The sequence below is a fragment of the Pogoniulus pusillus genome, chromosome 18 (genome assembly GCF_015220805.1).
Source record: "Pogoniulus pusillus isolate bPogPus1 chromosome 18, bPogPus1.pri, whole genome shotgun sequence".
Classification (NCBI taxonomy): domain Eukaryota; kingdom Metazoa; phylum Chordata; class Aves; order Piciformes; family Lybiidae; genus Pogoniulus; species Pogoniulus pusillus.
In genome coordinates, this window is record NC_087281.1 from 23417089 (window position 1) to 23434035 (window position 16947).

A 16947-nucleotide genomic window follows, 5' to 3' on the forward strand; every position below is an offset into this window, starting at 1 on the left:
TCCGCTGCCTGCTTGGTGTTACCAGAAGCTCTGCAGTACTCTCACCTGCACCTCTTGCCTGGCTATTGCCATTCTATCACTGCTCAGCAATTGTACTGTAAAAGCAGTCAGTGTTAGCACTGTGGCTTATCCCAGGGAGCCTCCAGCGAAGCTCAGGCATAAAACTCTATGCAGTCACAGGATGTTAGGGAGTGGAAGGGACCTCTGGAGATCTTCCAGTCCAACCACCCTGCCAGAGCAGGACCATATAACCTAGCACAGGTCAGACAGGAGCACATCCGGACGGGTGTTGAAAGTATCCAGAGAAAGAGGCTCCCTGGGATGCCTGTTCCAGTGCTCTGTGATCCTTGCAGTAAAGAAGTTCTTCCTATGCTGTAGTTTACAGCTGTTGCCCCTTATCACAGGACATAAGTGAGAAGAGGCTGTCCCTTCCTTCTTGACACTCAGCCCTCCTCTGTCTCTAAACATTAGATGCCCTCTCAGTCTTCTCCTCTCCAGACTAAACAGCCCCAGGTCTCTCAGCCTTTCTGCATAAGGCAGTGATACAGTCCCTTCATCATCCTTGTAGCCATCCATTGGGAGTCTTAAGTAGATCCCTGTCCCTCTTGAATTGGGGAGCCCAGAATTGGATGCAGTATTCTAGGTGGGGCCTCACTAGTTAGTAGGAAGCCTGGTTCTCTTCTGGCTGGAGCTGTGGGCCTTGCCCTTACTGCGTAACTTACTGTATTTTAGGGCTTGTGGTTCTTTCCCTCCTCTCCATGTGGAAGATGCTGATTTTTATTTCTTTTCCAGTCAGGACTTTTGTTGCAGACAATAGTTTGGCAATTCCTGCTGTATCAGTCTGTTGCATGATGCTCATCACCAGCACTGGAGCACACAAGACAGACGGCTCCTGTCAAATAAGATTTAAGAGAGCTGGAGCTGTGCAGGTGTACCTCTTACTGGCTGTTTTGAAATGTCAGCACTAGCTTCTGATCATTACCAGTGACACATAGAACAGAATCACAGAATCAGTCAGGGTTGGAAGGGACCACAAGGATCATCTAGTTCCAACCCCCCATTGCCATGGGCAGGGACACCTCACACTAGATCAGGCTGTCTAGAGCCTCATCCAGCCTGGCTTTAAACATCTCCAGGAATGAGGCTTTGATCACCTCTCTGGGTAACCTGCTCCAGGGTCTCACCACCCTCATGGTGAAGGACTTCTTCCTACACCCAGTCTGAATCTACCCATTTCTAGCTTTGGTCCGTTCCCCCTAGTCCTGACATCACTACCTGACATCCTAAAAAGTGGCTAGCTGCCTGGAGCCTGCTGGCCTGTTGCAGAAGTCCTGCTGCCAATAATTTGAACTTGGCTCTTAAGGTGGTGAGAAGGGACATGCCACGTCAAGGCAGCACTTGGGTGGAGCTTGGAAACATTGCAGAGAGTTTCATCAGCTGCAGGCTTCCCCTCCCTGAGCAGGGGGCAGAGAGACTTTCAGGCAGCAGATAATGATACAAGGTGCAGCTATATTTGTATGTTCTGTTTCTCCTTCATTTCTGAACTGCACCATCCTATTTGCAGCTGTTGAGCTGCTCTCCTTCCAGCAGCCAGCCTGGGAATCTGCTGTGTTTGGTGCTCTCTGTAGTGGTCTAAGACTTCACAGTTGTTTTAAGATTTCAGGAAGCACAAGAAGCTCATTCTGGTGCGTGCAGCTCTACCAGTAATTGTCAGAGGATGAGATTACAGAGTCACTCCCATTAATGACAGTCCTTACAGTGCAAAGGGACAAGTTTTCCAAAGTCTTAATGTAAAACGAGGTAGCAACCAGTCTGACAGGGTTGCCTCACGCTCCTGTGACAGCAGCACGTCTCATTTCCTAAGGGTCCGGCAGGACTGGACTCAGCAGGTGCTACTACTCGATACAAAAACCAATCTGAGAAACAGGTAAATCCCTTCAGTGACACAAGTCACATCCACAGGAGAGCCTCTGCTTGTCCCAAGGAAACAACCTGTCCTCACGGGGAGAAGGCAGTGGCAAACCCCTTGATAAGATCGCAGCTATTTTAAAACCAAAACCACATGTTAGATGCATGCCCTAGAAAGCATCCCTTTAATTAGGCTCTGGGGCAATTCGTGGCTGTGAGGAAGCACCCGACATAGCCTGCTCCGCCCACGGCAGCCCGAAGTGCTGTGCTCAGGGTGACGTGGCTGCCTGTCACCCCAGGCTGCACACCCAGGCTCGCTCAGATAAGACAGCAGAGTAGGGTTGTAAACAGCAGCGAGCGTGCATTCCTTCCAGACTGCAGGGTGGTATTTATAGGGCTGCCTGGAGGAAGCTTAGAAAGGAGTGAAGGGCAGCCACCACCAACCATGACACAGCTCCAAGGGCAGTGGGACAAGAGCCCAGTTCCACCCTTGCTCATTGTATAACTCAGCCAGCAAGCTCAATAAAACGTCTTTATTCTGTACATTTATATATAGATGCTTGGGGAATGGGAACAAGCCCCAGCATTAGAAAAATTCAAGACAACACAACAGCAATTATGAAGAGCATGGCACCAAGAACAGTCATGTCACAGATGGCAGGGATAAGGTGAGACCAGCCATCAGCTATTCCAGAGAGGGTCACAGCACCCCATGCCCACTTTGGGGCAGAAAATGCCAGGGCTACTGCAAACAGCTGGAGTCCCCTCCATACCCCACGCAGCTTTCTTTGTGACCCACTAGCACCGAAGGGAAGAGCCTGCTGGCAGCTGGGTTTGCCTTTGTGGGTACGGGTGAAAGTCTGTGCCAGTGCAACACCCAGACTGCTGACAGGATGGGAAGAAAGAGGGCAGGGACCCTGAGCCAGCGGCTGCTGTCTCATTGCTGCACTGATGAGAAAGAGGCAGATTTCCAGCTGGGTCAGTGCTCCCCACAAGGGACAATGCACTCGAGCTGTCTCTGAATCCCTTCACTCATGCCACTATGTCATCAGCTTCCCACACCTCAGCATGGTCTTTGCAGAGCGCAGCCACCACCTCCCCTACCTGCTAGAGCCCAGCCCCGTGGAGAGTGCCACTTAGTGACAGCCGCAGATCAGCACAGGCCACTCGGTGCTGCAGGCACTGCCTGTGCCGGGAGCCCAGAAGCAGAACTTGCTCTGAGCACAGAAAGGATGTTTGGGTGTCCAAGTGCTATCACAGGCCCTCACGCTTCACTTTGGTCAGGGCTGGCAGGCCACCATACTACGTGTCAGAGCTGGCTGAAAGCCTGCTGCTCACAGCTGACACATTTGGTCTAACAGTCAACAATAAACCCAAAAGCCTATGTACAGCTATCCAGGCCCTGCAACACCAGGGTCACACAGAGGAGCTGCATGACAGCGAGTGGGAGACAAAAGTGCTCCACCCTTCGTGCGCAGAGTCCTTGCTGGCAACACCAGCTTTCCTCCGACAACAAACCCCAGTGGCCAGGGAAAGAAAAGTCTTTCTTGAGGAGAAAGAGAAATAAACATCATGCCACTGTCAAATCACATCTAAACATTAGAAGTCATCTGTTTCTGCTTTAGTAACAAAGCCTGTCCTCCTCACACATTAAGGCAAGCACACAAGGACCAAGCTAGGCTAGGCTCTGGAATAGCCACACTAAGAGCCTACTGCAAACCACTGCTGCCTGCAGATGACATCTGCAGCCAGGCATCCATGGAAACAACCTGCACATGCCAGCATAGGCACAGGATCCACTTGATTCCAAAGAATGGTCTTCTGCCCAGCTGCTACGAGGAATAGCTGCGAGTGCAAGCTCTGCCTTCATGCTATTACTTTGGGAGGCTGTGCCACTTAGAGCAGCCACAGCTTCCCAAAAGTCATAAAGTGGGATGCTGAAAGAGCGTGCACAGATGAGCAGGAATAGGACACTTGCCCAACAATAAGACACTCAGATAGGAGTAATACAAAACCAACACACAAATGGACACAGCAGACTGAAGTCAACCAAGATTAAAATGGTTAAAAAGTGTCCTGAATGAATTTTGAGAGATTCAACCAAGCCCCTGCTGGGGGTAGCAGGGCCTCTTCCATCCCCTGCCCAGAGCGATGTGCTGTAGGATAACTCAAGAGAGAACTGTTAACAACCCAGTGCTCAGAGAGCAGAAACAGGACTAGATCTTACGTTAGAGATGGAAAAATATCCCCTTCACTGCTAGTCTTCAGGGTTCTGCTCCTCCCAACCAATAATTTTCAAAACAAAGCCACAACTTGCCTACCCAGGCCTGCCAAGCACCTCAGACATATTCCGAATGAGAGCAGGGTAACAAAAGCTGCAGGCGACGTGGAGAACATGCTCAGCTTGCCCCACGTATGGCACTGGGTGCAAGAAACTTTCCCAGGCTCCATCTTACAGTGCAGAGGAGGTAAACTCATGCTGTAACGGGCCAGCAGCAGCCCCAGGCATTGCTCAGAGAACCACAGGAGCTTCCACCCTTCTCCCCTGTTGCTGGTGAGATCTGTCTGACCTAGCGTTAGTCAGAAGCTCAGCTGTCCAGGCCCCAGGGAATCCTCCACACCATTTTCTTTGGTGGTAATGGCTTGGAGATCAGTGACGTGCCCAATGCCTTTGGTGACTCCCTCACGGAAAAGCAGCTTGGCTCCAATCTTCAAGTACTCAGGATGCTTGATGAACCTGAAACGGACAACTGCCTTCTCTCCTGTCCGCAACTTGTCCTGAAGAGAAAGGGGATTGCTTAGACCCATCTACCATTACAATACATGCAGAAGATGTACATGTAGATGAATGCTAAGACAGGAAAAATTAGTAGGCTGCCTCCCCAAGCCCCCCAAGGGCTTGAGCCCTTCCTGTTAGCACATGCACACGGGTAGACAGGAAGACACAAGCTCTGGAGATTGAAGCGTTCACCTCCCTTCCCAGTCTTGCTGTAGCCCATCTTGCTGCTTGTTTTGTGACGAGGAAATTCTTTAATGTGCTGGGAGAAAAAGCAGCCAAATAGGCAGGATAAAGGGATGGCTTTAGGAAGGGACGCAGCTACACAAGATACCTGTGCTAGTTTGAAGCAAGCTGGAATGTTTTGGTAGAACAACTAGATAACGGGCAGTGAAATGAAAAACAATTGATGTCAACTTCTCTCACAGTCACGCTGAGAACTTTGGGAAGAAGAAAGACTTTTTCTCCATTTTGTTTCTCACTCTTGCTTTTGCCTTAGACCTGGTAACATCTCATTAACCCTGCTCCTACTGACCTTGCTCCCTAACCTCTTGGCTGCACCTCTCTTCTTCCTGAGAACTGGGGTAAGGTTAAGAGGGCCGGGGGAGGTGTTGGGGTGGTTTGAGAGCCCCTCCTGGGGACTCAGGTTTCTGGGAGGGGAGTTGTGCTTTTGTATTGTTTATCCTTTGTATATTTCTGTATATAATTGTATATAACTGTATATATTGTAAATAGCTGCTTGTAAATTCTGCTAGCTGTAAATAAATTGCTTCATCTATATTCCCAGAGGCCGTCTGAGTTAGCTGGGGCAAATACAAAAGTGTGGGGGGGCGGGGTAACCCCCAAACCATCACATTTTTTAATTGGCTTTCCCAACGTGGGGCTAGATATTTCAGTGAGTGGAAATTAGCTCTGGGAATTAAGATGAAGCTAATCAAGCAGCTATTGTACTTGGTGGGGATTGCTGTGTGGCCTGTTTTCTGGTTTTTTGTGTACAACTGGATCAAAGATCAAATTGGTTATTTCTTGCTTCATGTAGTTTTTAAGAAGGCTAAAGTTAAGCTTTCAAACATGTTCTGGAGCTGGGGTGATTTCATTCTTGGTTATGCTGGTTTTAGTGTCACTGAGAATATTACTAGTGATATTACAAGAGTTTTTGTCAATAATGTGACGATCAGTCAAAATGCTGCTTTATCTACTGCTCTCATGAGGGTCATCCAGCCCCAAACTGAAATGCCAAATCCATGCAAGGATTTCTACTCGAAACAGAGCATGGCAGGGATGCTGGGCATTATACTGGCTCTTGTAGTTTTAAATTTCATATTAATTTTGGCATTATTGGTGAAAAATTCAAAACCAGCTTCTGTAAGAGCTAGGAAAAATTCTGTGTCTCAGAAGCAGTCTCTTTCACAGCAAAACAAGGGAACACAGTTATCGGCTTCCCCCTTGCCAGCCTCTGCCCCTCCTTCTCCAAGTGCTGGGAACACAGCCAGTGTTCCCGCCGCTAACGTAAACAATGATAACGGGCAGAGTTCGGCAGGAGCCCTAGGAGGACAGGCAGGTACCCAAAATCAGAATGTTCCTAGCAAAAATGAAAACAAGTCAGGGTTGGCAGGCATCCCAGGAGGACAGGCAAATAATCCCACTAATGTTAATAATACTACTAGTGCTGGTAACGCTAGCCCAGTCAGTCCAAATCCTAATGACACCAGCTCAGCCAATTCGAAACCCCAGCCAGCAGACCAGAACCAAAATCCTCCTGTTAAAAGCAAGGCAGATTTGAACTCACAAGCTCCAGGTCAGACCCCTAAGGATACAAATGCTCCAAGTCAGACTCCTAAAGATTCAAATCCTCCAGCAGACACATCCAAGTCTGTTGCTGCTCAGGCCCTTCTAGCACCTGCTAAGGCAAAAGCTAAGACAAAGAGTGGTTCGCAGGAGGATGTAAGAGAGGGGACCTCTGGTGATCAGCAGCAAGAGGAGGAAGAGGAGGCAGTTAGTCTGCGAGACCTTGTAGATGTGCTGAGACAACAATACTCAAGTGAGAGGAGTGCTGTGAGGTTAGCTGCCAGGAGAGAGGATGGTTCCAATGAGTTTAGGAATGCTATGAGGAAGATTGTGTTAGGCCCGGCGCCACCAGAACAACAGGAAGAGGAGGAGGAAGATGACATCCAAGGCTCCAAGGATCCACTCAGAGAGGTCAGGGAAGTTAGGAAGGAATACACAAGGGAATCAGGTGAGCCAATCTTAAGCTGGCTAGTGAGATGCCGTGGCATTGGTGCTAATGCCCTGCAGGTAGGAGACAAGTCTGCCAAGCAGCTGGGACCACTCACTAAGGAGAGTGGAGTGGACAAACACCTAGCAAGTCCTCTTGGTAGGGTTAGCTTGTGGACACGCCTTCTGTTGGCTGTGGCTATGAGATATCCTTCCCGAGATGATTTGCCATGGGCTGCCAAGAAGTGGAACACCGTTGAGCAGGGAATTAAGCTTCTGAAGGAGTTTGCTGTGAAGGAAGTGCTTTATGGAGATCATGGCACTCATGAGCCTGACGATATTCCTTTGGGAACAGGTCTCATGAAGAAGCTGATTAAGCTTGCTCCTTCATCCTATGCTAACATCTTGGCCAGCAAATTTCTATCACGGAGTGATAATGGAAGATCTTTCACTGTTGGTGAATTCACTGATCAGCTCAGGCAGATAGAGGACAGCTTGTCACATTCTGGTATAATCTGTGCCATAAAGACTATGACTACAGAGATGAAAGATAGTATTGAGAATGGCATTAGAAATGGCATGAAAGAACTGAAGGAGGATCTTGCAACCTCAATTTCCAATCTGGTAAAGGATACCGTTCCTGCATCATCTGAATGGGTGCATGTTTCTGCAGTCAGGAACAGACGCCCACCTCCTGCAAGGCAATTCCAGCCTAGGAGGAGACAAATTCCACCCAGACAGCAGCAATCACGTGCGTCACTGTGGATACTTCTGCGTGACACATACGGGGAGAACATGAACAAATGGGATGGTAAACCTACTTCAGATCTTTCAAAGAGGGTCAGGGATCTGCAGAGTGGCAGAAACAGAGGCAATAATGCCCGAAAAGTAGCTGTCACTTCTTCAGCTCCTGAGAGCAACTGCAATTGTTCCAACAGTTGCAGTTCCTCTCACAACAACACCAATCATTGTGTACACCCCACATGCCATGTTCAGCATTAGGGGTGCCCTGCCTCCAGCCAGGAGGAGGAAAGGGATAGTGGAGAGAACCGAATCTATTGGAATGTATTCGTTAGGTGGCCTGGCAGTTCAAGAGTTCGGGAATACAGGGCTTTAGTTGACACAGGTGCTCAGTGTACTTTATTGCCATCTAATTGTAAGGGGACAGAGTCCATTTCTATCTTTGGAATCACTGGTGGATCTCAAGAGTTAACTAAGGTACAGGCTGAGATCAGTTTAACTGGTAAAGAGTGGAAGACACATACTATTGTAACTGGTCCTGATGCGCCTTGCATTTTGGGAATTGACTTTTTGAGACAAGGTTGTTTCAAAGATCCTAAGGGTCATAAATGGGCTTTTGGAATAGCATCTGTAGAGATTGAGGATGATAAATTGAAGTTGTCTGTTAGACCTGAACTTTCTGATGAATCTGCAGTTGTGGGACATCATGACATAGAGGACCTGGAAGTGCCAATTGCAACTCAAACTGTTCATCACAGACAGTACAGAACTAACCGTGACTCTTTGTTGCCCATTCATCAGCTGATTCGTCAATTGGAGAGTCAGGCTGTCATCGAGAAAGCTCATTCACCTTTCAACAGTCCCATCTGGCCTGTGCGCAAACCTACGGGCGACTGGAGACTGACAGTTGACTTCCGTGCCCTCAACGAGGTGACACCACCCATGAGTGCAGCTGTGCCGGACATGCTGGAACTCCAGTACGAGCTGGAATCGAAGGAGGCTAAATGGTATGCAACCATAGACATTGCTAATGCTTTCTTCTCTATTCCCATAGCAAAGGAGTGCAGGCCTCAGTTTGCATTCACCTGGAGAGGAATCCAGTACCAGTTCAACCGTTTGCCTCAGGGGTGGAAACACAGCTCAACCATCTGTCACTCAGTCATCCACAATGCACTGGAGAAAGGTAAAGCTCCAGAGCACATCCAGTACATCGACGACATCATTGTGTGGGGCCAAACTGCTGAGGAAGTCTTCGAGAAAGGTAACAAAATCATTGACATTCTGTTGCAAGCAGGTTTTGCCATTAAGAGAGACAAGGTCAAAGGACCTGCCAAAGAAATTCAGTTTCTGGGAGTGCGGTGGCAGGATGGTCGCCGTTACATTCCTCAGGATGTGATCAACAAAGTCTCTACCATGGCTGTTCCCACCAGTAAGAAGGACACACTTTCTTTCCTTGGTGTGGTGGGATTTTGGAGACTACACATTCCTGGTTTCAGTCAGATTGTCAAACCTCTGCATGATGTGACTCGTAAGAGAAACAATTTCGAGTGGGGACCTGAACAACAAGCAGCCTTTGATCAGATCAAACGAGAAGTAGTCCATGCAGTGGGCTTAGGACCTGTGAGATCTGGTCCGGACATTAAAAACATTCTGTACACGGCTGCCAGTGACAATGGTCCAACTTGGAGTCTTTGGCAGAGAGCTCCAAACGAGACACGTGGTCGTCCACTTGGTTTCTGGGGACGTTGTTACAGAGGTTCAGAGACAAATTATACTGCAACTGAGAAAGAGATTCTAGCAGCCTATGAGGGAGTGAAAGCAGCTTCTGAAGTGATTGGAACTGAGTCACAATTGCTTTTAGCTCCTAGACTGCCAGTTCTTAACTGGATGTTCAAGGGCAAAGGTTCATCACCACATCATGCCACAGATGCAACCTGGTCTAAATGGATGGCTTTGATAACCCAGCGAGCGCGAATGGGTAATCTTGACCGACCTGGTCTGGTGGAGGTGATCACCAACTGGCCGGAAGGCACAGACTGTTCCAAACCTCCAGAGGAGAAAATAACTCGTGCTGAGGAAGCTCCTCCCTATGGTGATCTCTCTGATCAGGAAAAGAACTATGCTTTGTTCACAGATGGTTCCTGTCGTCTTGTTGGGAACAAGCGAATATGGAAGTCAGCGGTTTGGAGTCCAACCAGGAGAGTTACCGAAACGAAAGATGGCGAAGGAGAATCCAGTCAGTTCGCTGAGGTAAAAGCTGTTCAACTTGCTCTTGATGTGGCTGAACGTGAGAATTGGCCTATCCTTTACCTCTACACCGACTCGTGGATGGTAGCCAATGCTCTATGGGGTTGGCTAAAGGACTGGAAGAAGAATGGTTGGCAGAGGAAAGGAAAGCCTATTTGGTGTGCTGATCTATGGCAGGACATTGATGCACGGCTGGAGAGAACTCCAGTGAAGGTGCGGCATGTAGATGCACACATGCCTAAGAGCAGAGCAACTGAGGAACATCAACATAACCAGAAGGCAGACCAAGCTGCTAAGATTGCTCAAGTTGATACCAACTCTGATCTTGACATTGACCTTGATTGGAAACACCGAGGTGAACTGTTCTTAGCTCGGTGGGCCCATGATTCATCTGGACATCAAGGCAGAGATGGAACATACCGATGGGCTCGCGATAGGTCAATTGACTTGTCCATGGATGCTATCACCCAAGTCATCTATGACTGTGACATTTGTGCTGCTATTAAGCAGGCTAAGCGAATCAAGCCCTTATGGTATGGTGATAGATGGTCAAAGTACAAGTATGGTGAAGCCTGGCAGATTGACTACATCACTTTACCTCGATCTCGTTCTGGCAAGCAGTATGTGCTGACGATGGTAGAAGCCAGCACTGGATGGTTGGAAACCTATCCAGTTCCACATGCTACTGCACGTAACACCATTGTTGGTTTGGAGAGACAGATCTTGTGGAGACATGGAACTCCAGAGAGAATTGAGTCAGACAGTGGTACTCATTTCAAGAACAATCTTGTGAAAAATTGGGCCAAAGAGCATGGTATTGAATGGATCTATCACATACCCTACTATGCACCAGCTTCAGGGAAGATTGAACGCTACAATGGTTTGCTGAAAACCACCCTAAAAGCCATGGGGGGTGGAACTCTAAAAAACTGGGACAAACATTTAGCACAAGCTACCTGGTTGGTAAATAGTAGAGGTTCAGTAAACAGAGCAGGACCTGCACAATCAGATTTGGTCCAAACAGTAGACGGTGATAAAGTTCCTGTTGTACGTGAGAAGAATCTGTTAGGGAAAACTGTTTGGGTATTTTCTCCTTCGGGCGAAGGGAAACCTGTCCGAGGGGTGGTTTCTGCTGAAGGTCCTGGTCATACATACTGGGTAATGCAGGAGAATGGTGAAATCCAGTGTATTCCACAGAGAAATCTAACCTTAGCTGAGAGAGTTTAAATCCAAGCTGTTAGGAGTTTTCTATTCCAGGTAACATCGGCGCCCAACACTGAGAGAATCTACAACAGAATCTACAGTACGTGAGCACGAACCCAACATCACCTGGGAGTCCCTGTTCTGAGCTTTTGAATCACCTACATCTGATTGAAGTGTGAACTGAACTTGTATATATTGTTTTAGTGTAAATATTGGTTTAGATTAGATTGGATAATTCTCAGCGATACTCTGAGCGAAGTAGACAGGGGTGGATTGTGCTAGTTTGAAGCAAGCTGGAATGTTTTGGTAGAACAACTAGATAACGGGCAGTGAAATGAAAAACAATTGATGTCAACTTCTCTCACAGTCACGCTGAGAACTTTGGGAAGAAGAAAGACTTTTTCTCCATTTTGTTTCTCACTCTTGCTTTTGCCTTAGACCTGGTAACATCTCATTAACCCTGCTCCTACTGACCTTGCTCCCTAACCTCTTGGCTGCACCTCTCTTCTTCCTGAGAACTGGGGTAAGGTTAAGAGGGCCGGGGGAGGTGTTGGGGTGGTTTGAGAGCCCCTCCTGGGGACTCAGGTTTCTGGGAGGGGAGTTGTGCTTTTGTATTGTTTATCCTTTGTATATTTCTGTATATAATTGTATATAACTGTATATATTGTAAATAGCTGCTTGTAAATTCTGCTAGCTGTAAATAAATTGCTTCATCTATATTCCCAGAGGCCGTCTGAGTTAGCTGGGGCAAATACAAAAGTGTGGGGGGGCGGGGTAACCCCCAAACCATCACAATACCCCCTAGTACATCCTAGCTTTACATGAGGGCATGGTGGAACTCCAACGAACCCCACAGGGAGGTCCATCTTTCTGCCCTTTCCCCCCTTGCCTACCTTTCCATGGATCTTCTCCACGATAGCAGTCTGTCGCACATTGCCCACGTGCACCGTCACTTGAAACCCCTTCCGGAAAGTCGTAGCGTGGAACAACAGCACTATCTCGGCCTCAAACACTGAGCAGATGGTGGGGTTCATTTCTGGGCTCACCATGACCATGCCCTGCACAACAAACCCAAGCTCAGATCAGTTAGGGCCGGTTTCTTTGCTTCTGAACAGCCCCCAAAACCACGAGCACATCTCCACTTCGCAACTTGGTCTTGCATCCCTCTCTTAGCCTTGTACTCGTCCAACTTCGCAGCCTGGCCATTTTCTCCCTTTCCAGGGAGTGTCCTGCAAGCATCTCTACTTCATTCCCACCTACCACTGGGAGGTCTCCAGGGAAGCCTCCAGCCCCGTTCACTGGACCAGTGAGGAAACTGGCACCAGCAAGACTCACCTTGCGCAGCAGGGAGCGGTCAAAGGGTCCGAGGGCGAGCGTGGCTGCCTGCCCAGCCCGCAGCACGCGGCAGGCGGAGCGGTTGCGCTGGATACTGCACACCTTCAGCCGCAGGAACTTCCCATCGTCAGTGGGACCAACAACTAGATTCTCCCCTTCTCGACAGATCCCACTGTCCAGGGCAGAAGAATGGGACAGAGGTCATCAGGAGACAAGGAAGAAACTTCATCCTCCGAGGTCAGTCTGCATGAACTCCCCTAGGCCATAGAGGTGAGTGTCCTTGGGGTCTTACCTGTAACCACCTAACAGGTGTGCAAAGCTGGTGGGAGCTGGGATTTCCTACAGGAGGAGTGAAAGCCACACTATGACTCCTAAGAATACCAAGTATCCCTCCAACATTGTGTCCCCAGTGCTCTTCCACAGTGCATTGTTTCTGCTGGAGCAGCTGCACTTGATGCCTGTTCTGCACAGAACTGCTAGGGTCAATCCCCAACATTAAGGGACAGCTGCCTTCTCATGGGATAGCATGCAGCTAGCTTCTGCTTGGATTGGAGGACGTCCCTCTACATTTCCTCTCTCTGCTAAAGGAGGAAAGCAATGTCTTGGGATCATGGCTAACCTCTGCCTGCTCAGGGCCCCAGTATGCCACAAGGCCCATTCCTATCCAGCAACTTTACAGCAGACTGTCTGCTTGCATGTGTCCAATGGTCTGCTCGTGGCAGCTCTCAATACCCGACAGGGCTTTACCCTTGCTTGGCTCAGTAATTATGGCAGCAGTCAGGGCTGAGCCTCACACTGCTTCCATTTGCAGCTGGTGACTCCAACCCTGTGGAAACTCCAGCAACCATTCTCTCCCACACTTGTCTGCCTGGCCTCACTTACCTTGATAGAGTTCCTCCCACAACTGTTCCCACCTCTGGCACAGTATAAATTTCGTCTACCTGCAGCAAGGCAACAAGAATAAGCTGCTCAGACAGCTGTGAAATAGCACTCCAGAACAAAAATAAGATGCCCACTCCTTGGGCAGATTAAGCTCTTTGCTGGTCATCACACAACATCTCAGAGCTTTCATCAGCTCCCACTGTCTTCCTAATAGAGGAGCCTCTGCCTCTTAAGTGGCAACTAGAGATACAATCTCATCCCTGAGATGGACATCCCTTGGTTAGGACAGAGCCCAGGTTAACAGGCTTTCTTTGAGGACTGAGTCCTTTCTTTACTTCTATGTCTCCAGACAGTCTAGGAGTTCACCATGTCCCCTTCCCAGGGTGTCCAGAGTCTCCAGATATTTGCCACATGTCACAGCTTTGTGCTTACACACCTGAAATTCTGTGAGTTGCTGCATTAGTTCTTCCTGCTCTTTACTGTTGGTTAGCGGAGGGAGGATATTGAGGAAGACTTTTAAAAGATCCAGGTTCTCCCCAGAAACGCTGGACAGTGTGAAGATTGGGGTGATGCTGTCAGACACAAACAAACAAGATTAAGGAGGCAGCCATAGCGCAGCTGCAGAAGATTGCTGAGCTTATGAATCTGCTGACTCTGGCAGCAAGCCCTACCTCGATGGTTGGTCAAAGTACCAGTCCCCTGCCAACCCACATTTCTGTCATGGAGAAGTAACTCCAGTGCAGCCTCAGGCATTGCCTCCTCCTGTAGCCCAGAAAAAGGCTTGGGAGAGCAAAATGCCTTCTTGGAGAACACAAATGTAGGAAACTTGATGTGAGGCCAAGATGTTAAAAGATGCAAGGTGCCTCCCCTTCCCCAGCTTGCCACAGCAGCCCAGTCTGAACCACCTGCTCCCAACTAAAACACGAAATTGTCCCTTACTTGGGAGACTGTGCAAACTGTTGTGCTGCTGTAACAGCATCATCATCTGAGTTGACAAGGAGGGGGAGCTTGTTGCAGCCTGGCTGCTTCAAGATGCGCTCCAGCTGCTTCACTGTCCGTTCCACGGTGGCTTTTGAACACAAGTCAACTTTACTTATGACAATGAAGAAGGGGACCTTGAGGGCCATGGCCAAGCCCAAGTGCTCTCGCGTTGTGCCTGCTGCAGAAGACAAGTGAGAGCTTAGGTGCAGTACCAGTCATCACTGTTGCTTCTTTGTGTGACTATTATGTCCCCTGGCTTTCCCACAGGCCCATTCTACAGATTTCACCCTAACTGCTTTGTCATCAGGCAATAAGAAAGCAAAATTACTGTTTTTAAAAACCACAAATTTCAGTCCAGAAAAATAAAAATCACTAAAGATTTTTGTAACTCATCTGTTTGCTTCAGAGAGAAGCAGCAGTTTTCATTCATGAGATAGAGTATACCAGAAACCAGCCACAAAAATATCAAGGAAAGAGGTGGGACAACTCCAGCTGCCTTTTTACAAGGCTTCAGGACTCAGCACCCCTAAGAATACATCAAAGGTGTGTTTTTAATTTTATGAGAAACAGCCTCAGATTTCAAACAAAGCCTCCCTGTCCAGGGTACACTTTAATGAGGTCTACAGCTGGTAAGAGGATCCCAGCACTCAAAGACACTGGTTTAGGAAATTGGTAGAGGCTTTCAGACTAGTCTGTTTTTCTGACAATCTCTCCTAGCTACAAGGACCCACTTCCACCATTCTCCACCCCTTTTCACACTCTGCTGTCATGCAGTCAGGGCAACACTCACCAATGCCAGTGTTGGCACTAACCACCAGCATTGCAAAGTCTGGGCAGTAGCTGGTGAGGCCAAAGATGGTTGTTTTCAGATACTTGTGGTGGCCAGCCAAGTCAATGAAAGTGATCATTTTGGAAGAACTCTCACAGATCTCCTCTGCTGTTCGGGAATCACTGTAATTTACCACCTGAAGAACAAAAGGAGTCAGTTGAAAGAAGTTGCTCCAGCAGGAAAGTGAAGGAAAAAACAGCTCTTTTCTACCCAGTTTGACCTCAGAAGTAGCAGGGAGACATCATTCACCATGGATGCAAGAAATGATGACTGTTTAGACTGGACAAACAGCACTCAAGTTCAGCTAAAGAGACACAGAGCTGTGCCACCTCTCTTGCCTCCTGTCCCACTAACAGTTGTAACAGAAGGGTAGTCCTACTCCCCCCCAGCTTTTTAAGTCCAGCAACCCAGTTTCTCACCTCTCCTTTGCTGTTGAAGCCAAGGATCTCAAAGCTGATGCTCGATGTTCTCCCTGACTGGATCTCATGAAGATGCCGGAAAAGGTTGAGTCGTGCTCTGCCCCGCCCATTGTCCAGCTCTCCTTGAGTCAGGACACCCAACAGGGTTGACTTCCCTGAGTCCACATTCCCCAGCACAGCTACTCGAAGGTCTAAGAACTAGAGGAAGAACAACAGAGAAATCATGAAACTTAACCACTGCTGTGCTAGGTGTGTATGAATGCTATGTGGCGGTGGAGATGTGCCTCAGTGAGCTTCCCTCCATTGTGCAGTGTAACCTTGCCTAGACTCCATTCTTGCTCCCAGCAAACCACTGCCTAGGAGTTGTGATACGCTTTCTAGAGTTAGGATGTGACACATGAGGCTTTGACATCACAAAAAAAGGTCATTTGCTGCAGCAGGAACTCCAAATCTTTTCTTGTTTGCATACTAGCCTGCATCAGAACTGTTGTTGTAGAAGTGAAATAATTTATAACCTTTGATCCAGGCAATCTCTCCTACTTCAACCACAATCTTGGAAATGAAATGCATTATTATCAAGCCTCCCTCTGGCAGCTGTTTAAAACATCTGCCATGGGCCAATCTATGACAAAGTGCCTCTACAGTCTGAGCTCTCATCCCAAAAGGAAGCTGCTTCTATGAAGCCTCTAAGTGTCCAGCAGGAGAGTACAGCCAAGTTGCAGGTCCCTACCTGCTGGTTGTCAGGCACCTTTCGTACAAGCACCTCTGTTATCTTCCTTGGAACGTCACTGTCGTAATCAACTTCCCTCTCTCGCAGCACCGTAATGTCAGCCCCAACCCTGCCACAAACATGAAAGGAAGGCATGAGACACACTTGCACTGGACCAGCACTTGCACCTCTAGAATCACAGCTGGCAAAGTGAATGGGGACGAAAGTTGGGGACAGCAGGGAAGGAGCCTCAAGCTTCCAGACGAAAGCCTTATAACGGCTTTCCTATTTCCAGAGTCTCGTGAAGAGAGAATTCAATCACACAGAAACTTTGCAGAATGGAGCCACTGCCTCCTGAGGGGATTCCTAGGGCCGAGTCTCTCCACAGGAAGGCTTTTACTCCTGCAGCTGCTGAAGATGAACAGGCACACGTACTTCTCTGCCATCCGGCGCAGTGTCTTGAGCGAGGCACGCATCTCCTCCTCCGAGAGGCCCACCAGCAGCCCGTTGTCCTCCACACCGATCTGATAGACAGCCTCACCTCGGCCCTCCTGCAGTCGCCACTTCATCTGTGTCACCAGGTGCTCAAAACGGTACTGCGAGGGGTTCACCAGCTTTAGCTGTTTAATGGAGGGGTAAATATAGTTACAGCCTCAAGGCAGAGGAAACCCCATTGCCCAAGCCAGCAATTCCCCTGCCTAAT

General features: G+C 48.6%; 1 protein-coding gene across 3 annotated transcripts in view; it reads right to left on the reverse strand.

Moving 5' to 3' along the window:
• The window catches only part of GTPBP2 (GTP binding protein 2), a 21236-nt gene continuing 4289 nt past the window's right edge, over positions 1–16947 (reverse strand). For 2 of the 3 annotated variants that reach the window (XM_064158784.1, XM_064158786.1), the window contains 10 exons: positions 16680–16864; positions 16266–16374; positions 15536–15733; positions 15078–15252; positions 14246–14465; positions 13743–13878; positions 13307–13365; positions 12425–12596; positions 11983–12147; positions 2428–4686 (listed from right to left, as the gene is read on the reverse strand). In XM_064158784.1, the coding sequence (XP_064014854.1) occupies positions 4489–4686; positions 11983–12147; positions 12425–12596; positions 13307–13365; positions 13743–13878; positions 14246–14465; positions 15078–15252; positions 15536–15733; positions 16266–16374; positions 16680–16864 (1617 nt within the window). In that variant the 3' untranslated portion in view covers positions 2428–4488. Of the gene's footprint in view, positions 893–2427; positions 4687–11982; positions 12148–12424; positions 12597–13306; positions 13366–13742; positions 13879–14245; positions 14466–15077; positions 15253–15535; positions 15734–16265; positions 16375–16679; positions 16865–16947 lie in introns of those variants that run through there. The other variant, XM_064158785.1, reaches the window with a different exon arrangement.